Here is a 12,504-nt window from a genome sequence, read left to right as displayed (position 1 = left end):
TTATATGAGATTTTAAATTTTATTAATATTGCCTTGTTATACAAATGTATGTTTAATATGCGACTAAGAAGTGCTATAGATTAAAATATAATATATCATATTTCTATGGCATAGATACAACGGAGTGGCACGCCCATCCCACCATAAGGTACCCGTAAAAATTGCCAATTGCCAAAATTACTTTATCTTTATGCGCTTGGATTGACAATATTATTAATATAACATGCATAAATGATAAATTTAAATATTCTTTTTTAACCGATATCTATTAGTGAAAATCGCATTAAAATCTAAGCGTACATCACATATAAAGATATCACATATGTTCTAGAACATTTGATGTTTTAAAATTGAATGAATATTGTCAAAAAATATTATTCAATTTTGGCAAGTGGCAATACGCGATAGTACAGCATGGATAATGGATATGATAAGAATGCACACCGTGTTCATAATTTTTAATATTTCTTATAATACCGACATAAATATGTATGATTTTTTTATAGTAAAATGTCTTCATTCAACATATTGATATAAAAATATTTTAAAAATGTCTAATACTATAATAATATATAATCAATCAATTTGTATGTTTAAGTCCAATTCACGATATTCCATTATAAATAATTAAAAAAATCAATTTCTATTACTACTACTTGTGCCGTCACACTAACAGGTAATCATTGTTTATGTCTATTTATGTGCTTTTACATAACTTTATGTGCATTTATCTGTGCTTTGAGTATTTATATGGAATTAATAACTTTTTCTATACTTTATTTCTTTATTAGGTATTATTAATATATGATATTTCCACCATGTTTTCTAGGCCCGCCAGCTTCCTGGACAACAAAATGGAGTCCCATTACCGAATAGACCGAGTGCTCCCGTCACTCCTCCTCCCCCGAATTTCTCCGCACCTATAGTCAGTATCAAACGACCTTCTCTTGTTTAAATGACATTTTTAATCGAATTTGACTTTTTTTATAAGAACAAATATATAAGTTCTATAAATTTTCTTTTATATAATCGATGTACGTACTGCTTATATAGTAAAGTATAATTAACTGCGATTGCTATTGCGTTGTTTTTTTATGTTTTTCTTGTAGCTAGTTTTGATATTGCAATAAATTGAATTGAATTATACTGTTCTTTTATTTCTAGATAGTTTGATTTTGTTTAAATTGTGCAATTGGACATATTTGGTTGCATAATCCTTCGAGGTTTATTTTTGAGTTTTTTTTCATAATGTCTTAATATTTTTTTATATACTTTTGTTATTTATAAAAATATTATATTTTTATAATTGTTTTGAAAAAGTCTTAATAAAAGTTAATTCTTATAATGTATACGTTTACTTCTTTAGGTACTGCAAACTCTTTCGTCAGTTTGTCCATGTCATTAATGTCAGGTAAAACGTAAACTTACAATAAAACAGTAATGAAAATTTTTGTTGTAATGGAAAAATAAAAAAATAATGAAAATGTTCGGCGCCGACAAACAACAGGACAAATTTCGGTGGGTTGAATAAGAATTTTTGAGATAATATTTGTTTGGTCAAGTATAATTTCTTAAATTAATGCACCTAATTGCCAATATTTATTTCAGTAATAATATATTTAAGAATTTTTGGTTACACTAGCAATATTTTATATTTTAGTTCTGTATATAATATGAACTGAATATTAACTACATATAACAAAACTGTAACACAGTCTTTTCTGTACATATAGGAAAAGCTATACGAAGAAATGATTGAACGAAAATATGATTTGAAAAAACTAATGACCCAAACAATGATATTTAAAATTTTTGCCTGTTTGTCTAAACGTTTGTTCACGTTAATTTCATAAACAGCTTAACCGATTTAAATGCAGTTTTCACTATTGTATTTTGGCAAACTTCCCTTAATGTTAAGTGTTTGCTTTACTTAATTGGATCAAAAATAAAACCCTATAGACTTTTCTTCTACCTGAAGAAATAAAATATTTAATATTTTCATTTCCTCGCTCTGGTAATGAAGCAAAGTTCGGCGTTTAGTCCCGCCACTCAACACGCAATAAAAATATATTTATGCTTTTTATGCAAGTATCAAGATCCTAATTAAACAGTGACAGTACACGTAACGTGGCGGGCCCTACGCGGTCGCACCAAAGCCGGCGTCGCAGCGCCCCGCAGCGGAATGCTGCTCCCGTAATTACTGGCATACATGTGACTGGCGTGAGTATTGTATATGAAAATAAATATATTCTAACTAAAACTTAAATATCTGAAATTCAATTAAAATTATAGGTGCTTCTAGAAGAACTAGAAAGCTCAGCCACAGCCATAACAGGCGTGCTGAACCTTCGGCGTCGTTACATGGAGATCTCCCATCAGTCTTTCTCCGACGACCTGGCGTATTACCTGATGCACCACGAGCCTCCCCCCACAAATGAATATGAAGCTGAAGAGTCTGTTGACTTCCGTCGGGCGTTACTGCGGTTTGACTGTACAGTTTATTATTTACATATATGCTTAGGTAATATTTTCGGCCATGAAACCGTGTCGTTTGTTTTTAAATTCTGATGCCAACTAATTTTTTTTATAGTTAATTTACAGGCTTAGGTACATTTTTAAAGTAAACATGTGCTCGATAGACTCGTGCTGTTTTGACTGATGAATTTCTGATGAATTTCTGGTGCATGAGCTCTCAAGAAAACTTTATACATACTTATAGGATTTGTTTTGGTGGTACCGAAAAACTACAGTACATAGTTAAAAATATACCTAAAATTTACCTTTAATAATAACCTAAGTAGGTGCTTAAACTATATAACCGCTCATTCGAAAGGGTTTTTAAGGTTTTTTTTTGTTAATTATTTCAGCTGCAGCCGCCAATCAGTATATGACCCGTAGCTCATCGGACGACCAATTGTCAGACCCAAGTCTTGAAAGACAATTCTTACAGCACTCCGAAACTCGATGTATGGTTATTTTTTTTAGTTTCACACTGTATCCCGCCTATACCTGTTTAGGCAGAAGAAACCTTGGGAATCTAGTGTTCTGTTCCCATTGTGACACTTCTGTTCCTTACTTCCCGCTGAATTCTGGAGGCACTGCGTGTTGAGTTGCGAAACTCAAAGCCGCAAAAAAATGAATTAGAAAATAAATATATTGAATTAAATTATGTTATTATAACAGTATTTTATACATGAAAAGGCCTTTATCGAAGGCCGAGTTTTGAAGGAGATACAATTGCCATTGTTAAATTTTAAACTATGTACAAATTATAGTAATAAAGACTTAAAAACTGTTAAATTACAGTAAATCTCACCAGCACGATGTCAACAGTCATACCCGGACTTAGCAAAGTATCCCTTGACAGTCAAGATGAATTACAAGATTCTGAAAATGGTAATTTAAATTATTATTATGTATAACATTTTAAACACTGTTATTTGAAATAAGTAAGTCTCCAGATTTATTCAAATGTAAGGCTAATGTAGTTAGCTGCGATCGCATATATTTGAATTGCCTTTTTCTACATGTTTTATTTGAAATATTTTTTAAACATATTTTTTTTAACTTCACGCTGTACTCGCACATATAGCTAGAGGGAACCTGGACGCCTAGTGTCTTAAACACTCTGTTCTCTATTTATACATTTCCGTTCTTCACTTTCCACCGAAATCTTGAGGCATTGCTTGTTGAGTGGCGGAACCTAATACCGTTATTTGTTACCGTTATTTCCTACTACAATCATACTATTTACAGATATCAAAGACCCTTGGTCTTGCCTCATCCCTCCGGACCGACACTACGTGTGCCAGTGGAGGAAGGGTCTGGTCCGCGTATACAAGAACCAAATAGACGCCACCGATAATAAGCCGATGCCATACCGCTATGTACCCTTCAAAAAATATGTTGAGGATATGGCGAGATTGACTGAAATGGTATCAGATGGACCACTGTAAGATATTTGAATTAAAATATTATAATTTTTAAATTATTATCGTTATATAAAAGAAATTTTATTTATCCAAACTTTGGTCTAACAAATTCTTTTCTGTTATCCAAGAGGTGGTGTTTTTGCTATTGTGTGTTGTGACCAAACATGTTGGTACTCTCTTCTTAACTTGTTTGATTTCTAAAAGAGTAAATATGTAATAGAATAAATATATAGTTAGTTTGTACTTTGCGTTCTACATATTTTTAAAATTAATGAGTATCAAACATTTTATAGCAAGTCGTACTGCTACAGACGCCTCAGCTACCTCTCCTCTAAGTATAGGATGCACATTTTACTTAACGAATTACACGAACTGGCGTTGCAGAAAGCTGTGCCTCATCGAGACTTCTATAATGTGAGGTAAGTAGTTCTCCTTGAGAATTACATTTTTTTTCGCGTCACGCCCCACATCGTGCCGAATTCTAGAGGCATTGCGTGTTGAGTGGCGGAACTTAACGCCACGCTTTCACCTCTATACCAGAGCAAAAGAAAATATTAAATATTTCATTTCTTCGATTGTGAATCAAACATACTTACACCTATCGCGCTTACAGTCACACCCTTGTGCGCCTGTATTGTAGACTTGTTGCTAGACTGACTCGTGCTGACATGGTACTTTCGTCTTTTGATAAAAATCAAGCAAATCTTCTTCCAACCCAAGAAAAGTGGACACCCACATCCACGCCGCCTCCTGCATGAACCAGAAGCACCTGCTGTGCTTCATCAAGCGCACCCTCCGCAGGAGTCCGGAGACGGTGGTGGCGCTGCGTGATGGTGCGCCCATGACGCTTAAAAGCGTGTTCGAGGATATGCAGCTCGACGCGTACGATTTGAATGTGGACATACTTGATGTTCATGCCGTTAGCACTGACATTTTTACTTATGGGTCATAATCAGAAAAAGTGCACATTTTGTGTCTTTTCTTGTCCCGCTACTTTGAATGCGTTTTAAAAATACAATTTTAAAGATAATTTAAATATTTTGCCATTTAAGATAAATTTACTTATTAACTTAAAGATTTTTGTAATATTTTAAATGTATTAAGGCTTTTAATAGTATTTTTTGTTAGTTGCAAAAAACTTTTCAAAATGCTTCCATACAATTTTTCGTGTCCCATTCACCACTTTACTTTTTAAAAATTGATTTGTTACGAATGTTTATGGTTTTATTTGATTTCCGATATGTTTATATTACTTTACTTTATACATAATATTAAATAGAACTACTTTTATTGATACATTATTTAATAAATAATATATATTAATTAAGTAAATTTGTCCCAAAATATTGTCTTTTTGTTACTCAGGGCTAGTAACGTACAATTAAAATATGAACGCAATTATTTTGGATGGTGTTTAATATTAGTTTTTATTGTGGCACCATTATTCGAAAAGTCAATGCTGTTGTAGCTACAACCAGTAGTGTTCTCGCAGCAGTAGAGGGGTTCAAATGTTTTAGAGGGAATGCGTAAAATTACATCTCAGGGTTATAAACGGCTTTTATTTTGGTAAGTATTCTATAATTTCGTTTTCTTGTTTATGTTATTTGCTTCTTTTTACAAAATCTCAAAAAAGAACGTCAGTGCTTGCACATGCAACACGTGGCTTATGAGCAAATATTTAAAAAGGTTAGAATTTCTCAGACTTCATTCTCAATTTCGTTATATTTCGTTACGTAACGAAACTGAGAAAATATGAAGCCTAGTTCACAATTACGGTACCAATGTTTTCTTATATATGTTTATAATAAAATTTTATCGAACCGGTGCTTGTATATGGAAGATATATATATAAGAAAAAAAAATTGCTGGCATATGAAAAAAAGTATTAGTGACTTTTCATAACGTAAAGTAACCAAAATTAATGATTTTTAAGTTTTTTTGCTTATTTGCTTGTTTGTCTATGTGTTTGTGCACGCTAATCTCAGAAACAGCTGAACCGATTTAGTTAAAATTTATTTTTATTCTTTCTGAAATTAGTTGTGATTTTGTGATTTTTATTTTTTGATATATATTTTTGTATTTTCAGCAAGCGTAAGCTCCTATGTCAAATGCTGAAACAAATGATTTTTTTTTAGATATAGAGAACGTCTTAAAAAGACCAATCCTATTAAATATGAAGATATGCGGAATAAACACTTACAAAGAATTAAACTTAATTCCAATGATAACGACTCAAATTTTGATATATTTTAAAGTGAATTTAATTTTATCATTAACTTTGTGATCTCTAACTAGAAATATAAGTTTATTACGTTACGAACTAGCATTATTATATTGTTAATATTCTCACTTTGTTATGTTTTCTGCTTACATTTATAATCTGTTAATTCAACGATTGAACCTTTAAAATTTTGATCTGTGTCTCATTAAATAAAAAAAAACAATAGTTTTATTCATATAATATCGTTATTTTGTTGTGTATAATGCCTTATGTCATCAGTTTCGTAACAAACTTTATCAGTGTTGTTACTTATCAGTTACGTTACGAATTCGAAAATGTCCACTTTTCTGATTATGACCCTTATAGAACATTAGTGACATACATATTTAAGGAAATTTCGTGGAAGAGCGAATAGAATAGAAGCAATAACAAAGCGTTTTAACACTATGCTCCCTCTGCCTATCCTGCTTCATGTGGAATACAGCGTGAAGCTAAAAAATATATAAATATCTACCGTTAGAAATATAAATATCTATTATAGTTTGAAAAAATTTTTTTTTTGTTTTGTTTTTAGTTTGCTTTTTTGGAATCTACAAATAACTTTGCATTGTATTATCTGCTGTCATTAATGTCTTCATAAATATATATAGCTTTTGTGAAATTAAATTCTATACCTATTATCGCATATAAGCCACTAAAGCCTATATTCATAAGCGCGGCGATGAGTTCCGTCACCCACCACACAATGCCTCGAGAATTCAGCGAAAAGTGTGGAACGGAGTTGTTCTAATGGGAACGGACTATCTTAACGGTAGGTTCCCTCTGCCTACCATGCTATGTGCGGGATACAGTGTAAATAAATAAAAACCTATATTCTAATTAATAAGATAAATTAATAAGACAGAAGAAAATAATACGTCGTTGAATTCTGCCACTCAACACGCAATACCTCCAGAATTCGGAATAAAAGCGGGGAACGGTGTATCTTTACACTAGGTTCCCTCTGCCTACCTTGCTGTCCGCGGAATGCAGCGTGAAGCTGATTTTTTTAAAGACCATTATCATTATCACATTATTATCGTATTGTGTACTCTTCATTTAGGATCGCAACACATTCCAACGCTTTGATAGGTTCAATGCTAAATATAATCCTGTTGGAGAAAGCAGATTGAGGGAAGTGTTCCTCAAAACTGACAACTACATGAACGGCCAATACTTCGCGAGCATTATTAAGGTTATTTATTTTTATAATTATTTTCTTCCCTAGTGAACAATGAGCTGAACCGACTACGAAAGGCCAACCGTACTGAAAATAAAGTTATTCAAATTGAAAGAAATATATCTTATTGTATTATAAATAGGAAATCGAAAATGAAAATTTTTGTAGGACTAGCGATACTTGCCTATTTTCTTGTAGGCCATTTTGTTTTCTTTGGACGAAAAACGCACTTACCTATCACGTCATACCTTTGCCTTACAGTTACAGGTCTTGTGGTATTGACAAATTCTGAACGTAGGATCATGATTTCTATCACGCAATTTGTAGAACAATGTGGGTGTAAAATTATATAAATAGTAAATGTCAACTAACCAACAGATTAAAAATCAACTGGTTAGTCATTATTTTTCATGACCTCGTTAATTCTATAAGTTGGAAAAGGATTTCTTAGGTAAAATCTTGTATTTTGTAGAACAATATTTGGTCGTATTAAATGGTCGCGAGATCCCGGACTAATACATTGTGCTCTAACAGGAGATCATGGTAACCCTGGAGGACAGTAAGTACACATTCGCGGAGCCGCGCATCAGCATCTACTGCAAGCGCGCGGCGGAATGGGGCGCGCTGGCGGCCTGGGCGCTGCGCCACCGCGTGCACTCTGACCACGTGCGCTGGCTCGTGCAGGTGCCCAGGCTCTAGTATGGGACCGCTTTATATTATAATTATAGTTTCCCTTCATTTAGGAGAGGATTGGAGGTCTTTGCGTGTAGAGGCAGAATGTACTAATTTTAAAGAGGATTCGTGTATCTCCATGTGTGCTGTAATAGGAAATAAGAGCTCAAGGATATTAAGGATGCCTGGTGCAAGTCGAGGTATCGATCGATCGTACTCGATACTATGGGAGATCTAACTTAGTACTTAGGTACTAGTAGACCTTTAATGTATAAGACATTGTGGCGATTGTGGCGATTGTGTGCAGAATCTATCTGTAAATGACTTGATTGTTGCAATCTTCCGGGTGTATTAGATATTCTTGTTTCCTAGCTCTGGTATTACAGTTGCACGGAATCGGTGTACCAAAGCTCTAGTATAGCTGTTTTTATGTAGTATGTAGTGTTGTTTTAGTTTTAGCGCGTATGTACATACATACGGTTCCCTTATTACCTTGCCACTCATAAACCAGTTTTTTATAATTCACTTATTTATTGAACCGTTGTAACGCAGTGAAATAAAAATTATTTTATAAAATTTTATTTTATGCTATTTCCTTACGCAATTCCAGTGACATCTACAGAGCCAATAAAATCCTAAAGAATTTTCAAGAGTTCCTCAACAATCTGTTTGACCCGCTGTTCAAGGTCTCTGTGGACCCCAACTCAAATCCGGAGTTGCATAAGTTTTTATCAGTAAGTATTTAATGTTATGCACAGTAGAAGGTTGACATTCATTGCAGTTTGACTTTAGTAGTTCAGATTCATGGGTTCTGGACCAGTAAGTGGGGGTGGTCCAAAACCGTTCCGAGGATCGCGAGGAATTTTTTACTTGGTACTTATTCTATATGTTGATTTTTATTCTGAAAAAGTAGTTTCAATTATTTCTACATTGTCCAATGTATGTTTTGATTTAAACAGGTTATTTTATGAATATTTGTCATTTCCTAGCCACTTCATTCCCCACGTTCTGTCAAATTTTTCGTAGCATTGCATGTTGAGTGGCGGTTTCAACGCCAAGATTTTGCCTTGGTGAGAGGGCGTTAAAATGAAAATATTTATAAATAATGATTCATTTCCTCGACTGGGGACCCACAATCGACTCGTTACAGTCACACCCTTGTGCCGCTGCGCCACTACGGCCTTTTATTACTATTGTAAGTTACTAAACATATTCCTTTCTTTAAAAATATAAAATAAATAAATTGTGTATAGGTAATATTTTATATTTGGACAACTATATTTTACTTTACCCAGCACGTGATAGGCTTCGACAGCGTGGACGACGAGTCCAAACCGGAAAACCCAAACCTAACCAGCAACATGAAGACGCCCGATGAGTGGGACGATGAGGAGAACCCGCCCTACGCCTACTACCTGTACTACATGTACGCTAACTTGACCACGCTTAATCAGTTACGCAAGTAAGTTTGGTCTATTTATATATTTACATTGTTATGTAAAAAGATGTTTCTTTCTATTGTTTCTTTGAGGGTAGGCGAAGTAAATCTATGTGTACAATACGCTTACCGAGTTGTGGTTGGTGAATTAGTTATAGATAATTGAATGCGTAGATTTTATTTTAGATCTTAAGCCTAACTTAGGGTGACCATGTCTCGACGATCCTACTGTAAGTAATTTGTTTCTTTATTTTCAAATTTCTATCTATTGTAGAGCCAATACTCAAGATAGCAAAACGCAGTACCTACCACTAGTTGCCGTATTTTCAATCATTTTTTTATGTTTTATAGTTATCTTGTCTAAATTATTTTTTTTATTTGGAAAATCAGTATAATAGTAGGTATTATAAACTTGACTCTGCGACTAATACTTCAAAATATTGTAAAATATTCGTGTACCTATTATTTTAGAGAACAAGGCTTAAACACGTTTGTGCTTCGTCCGCATTGTGGCGAGGCGGGGCCCGCCGTACACCTCTGTGCGAGCTTCCTGGTAGCTGAGAATATATCACATGGACTTGTGTTGAGAAAAGTAAGATCTTACTTTATATATTGATCAAATTACTTATATGCGTAAATTTAGGATAATATATGTGGATGTGGAAATATTCAGTAACGAACTAATATTTATTTCCATAGCTACCAATAATTATTATCTGTCTTCTCTCCTATCTCACAGGTGCCAGTGCTACAATATCTGTACTACTTGGCCCAAATTTACATAGCGATGTCTCCCCTGAGCAACAATTCGTTGTTTCTGCGCTATCATCGAAACCCGCTGCCGGACTTCTTCGCTCGCGGCCTCCGAGTCACCCTAAGCACTGATGATCCTCTTCAATTTCATTATACAAAGGTTTTTTTATCTCCACGTTATATTACGCACAGAGTAGGATAAGTAGAGGTTAAGAATGTAGAGTAAGATGATATTATACGTGGTAAATGAAGGTATTATACTGACATATAAAGTTAGGGGTTTCGGAGAATATGATTGTTCTCGGGGACTGAGGCCGATTTGATCTCAGAGTTATACTAAGTAAGAAATTTTCACAATATCATCTTTCATTCTTTGTCTTTGTTTGGTCGAGAAGTGCATATAGTAAAAGATTAGCTTTCTTTTCATTTGACTAAAAAGAAATGTGTAGAAAGGATAAATACATATTTAGGTTTCAAAGAGGGCGGGCGGGCGTCTTCGAATCCCGCTATGTTAAAATGTTTATACGTTTCTTAAAGAAGTAAATATTTATAAATTTATGTATACTGGGGTATAAACACAGGAACCACTAATGGAGGAGTACAGTATAGCGGCGCAGGCGTGGAAGATGAGCTCCTGCGATATGTGCGAGCTGGCGCGCAATTCTGTACTTATGTCGGGATTTCCTCATGAGGTAATAAAAAAAAACAAAATATTGTACAATACCTGTGTATTATAGTTTAAAAGTGTATGTTTTCCCCTTTAAAATAGCCCCTTATTTATTTATTTATTTTATAGAAGATAGCCAAGTTGTATGTGGTAGCGTTAAATTGTATCCACCCAAATATTGAATATTTTTCAAGGTTAGGGTCATATTTCACAAATATTTCAATAGTCAGGATACGTACAGTAATATTTGCTCTAGAATTATAGACGTTTATATCAGTTCCACGCTGTACACACAGTCGCGCACACATGAGGGTAGGCAGAGGGAACCTAGTGTTAAGACACTTCGTTCCCCACTTTCCGCCGAATTCTGGAGGCAATGCTTGTTGAATGGCAAAACTTAACGCCGCGCTTTGACTCGACGCCAGAGCGATGAAATAGAAAAAAATAAATATTTCACTTCCTCGAGTGGGAATCGAACTCACACCCCTGTGCCGATGCGCCACGACGGCCACACAGACGTTTATAGCTTAACCTAAAGCTATTTAAATCATTGCATATTCATTTCTATATAGGTACAATATAGAATATATAATTGTGATTTCGTATAAAATATAAATTAAAACGTATTAATCATATAAACTCAGATGAAACAGCGTTGGATAGGCAACCAGTACTGCAGCGAGGGCGCGCGCGGCAACGACATCACGCGCACCAACGTGCCCGACCTGCGCCTGCGCTACCGGCAGACCGCCCTCATGGACGAACTGCAGAATCTCTTCCATATCACCTTTTGATTATTTAGTTAAATCATTGATAAGTAAAAATAACAAATATACCTAAAGGTTTTCTATATAAACAAACTATTTTCTACAATAAACTGAAGGACCAATTCCAGAATCAATTATTTATATTTATTGCCCCTATATGATAAAATATAATAAAGTATAAACTATTGTCTGTATTAATGAAATATTTTTGTTTTCAATAATCCTGTTAATGTTATTTATGTAAAGTTTTTTTTACTTGCGGTACATTACGGCGGTAGTGGATAACTACAAAATCTGTTCCAAGTTTCTTTTTGTACTTTGTATTTGTATACTCCTTAAACAACAAGCAGTGAGAGTGTATATATCAATAATTATAGACAAGATATAAACGAAAATATAAAAAATTCTCTACACTAAATTGATTTTTATTTCAGAAAAACGATTTTTTAAGAGCCAAATATGTCTCACCTGCGTCCTCATTACCGTCAACTGGAGTTGATGAAACAACAGACAAAATCAGTTTCAAATTACCATTTTATTTTTAGTTTATTGTCATATTCAAGTCAAATTTCCCTATTTTTATTGAAAAAAAAGTGATTTACTTTTAAACGATAGGGTAGAATCTTTTTCTACTTACTTTTTAATTACATAATTTAATTTTGCTGACTAACTAAAGTATTGATCACATAGGAACACGGTATCAACAGAATGGATTTAAAACTTTAAATTGGAACTGCAGTTTGTAAGCTACCTTTAATGTAAGATGTTCTATTCTTTTACTGCAACGTGAGGTCTTTTCGACCTCACGTTGCAGTGAGAAGAAAGTCAAGTAGCC

General features: G+C 34.0%; 2 protein-coding genes across 6 annotated transcripts in view; both read left to right on the top strand.

The window, feature by feature from the left end:
- Positions 1 to 1,144, top strand: part of LOC146537060 (AMP deaminase 2-like) — a 31,359-nt gene extending 30,215 nt beyond the window's left edge. For 4 of the 5 annotated variants that reach the window (XM_085189242.1, XM_085189245.1, XM_085189243.1 and 1 more), the window contains one exon: positions 830 to 1,144. In XM_085189242.1, coding sequence (XP_085045368.1) covers positions 830 to 955 — 126 coding nt within the window. In that variant the 3' untranslated portion in view covers positions 956 to 1,144. Of the gene's footprint in view, positions 1 to 114; positions 149 to 829 lie in introns of all 5 variants that reach the window. The other variant, XM_085189246.1, reaches the window with a different exon arrangement.
- Positions 1,145 to 1,325: 181 nt separating this feature from the next.
- On the top strand, positions 1,326 to 12,087 carry LOC146537059 (AMP deaminase 2-like). The gene is made up of 15 exons (XM_085189260.1): positions 1,326 to 2,220; positions 2,293 to 2,491; positions 2,868 to 2,966; positions 3,307 to 3,396; positions 3,757 to 3,952; positions 4,226 to 4,351; positions 4,653 to 4,851; positions 7,256 to 7,387; positions 7,907 to 8,070; positions 8,655 to 8,778; positions 9,340 to 9,506; positions 9,954 to 10,074; positions 10,222 to 10,395; positions 10,817 to 10,927; positions 11,547 to 12,087. Exons 2-15 carry the CDS (start codon positions 2,362 to 2,364, stop codon positions 11,694 to 11,696), a joined length of 1,983 nt encoding a protein of 660 aa, XP_085045386.1. The 5' UTR covers positions 1,326 to 2,220; positions 2,293 to 2,361; the 3' UTR covers positions 11,697 to 12,087.
- The last annotated feature ends 417 nt before the right edge of the window (positions 12,088 to 12,504 follow it).

Source organism: Heliconius melpomene, chromosome 8 (assembly GCF_056956725.1).
Source record: "Heliconius melpomene rosina isolate 202511_hmr_F chromosome 8, ASM5695672v1, whole genome shotgun sequence".
Classification (NCBI taxonomy): Eukaryota; Metazoa; Arthropoda; class Insecta; order Lepidoptera; family Nymphalidae; genus Heliconius; species Heliconius melpomene.
This window is presented reverse-complemented; position numbering and strand designations above follow the sequence as displayed.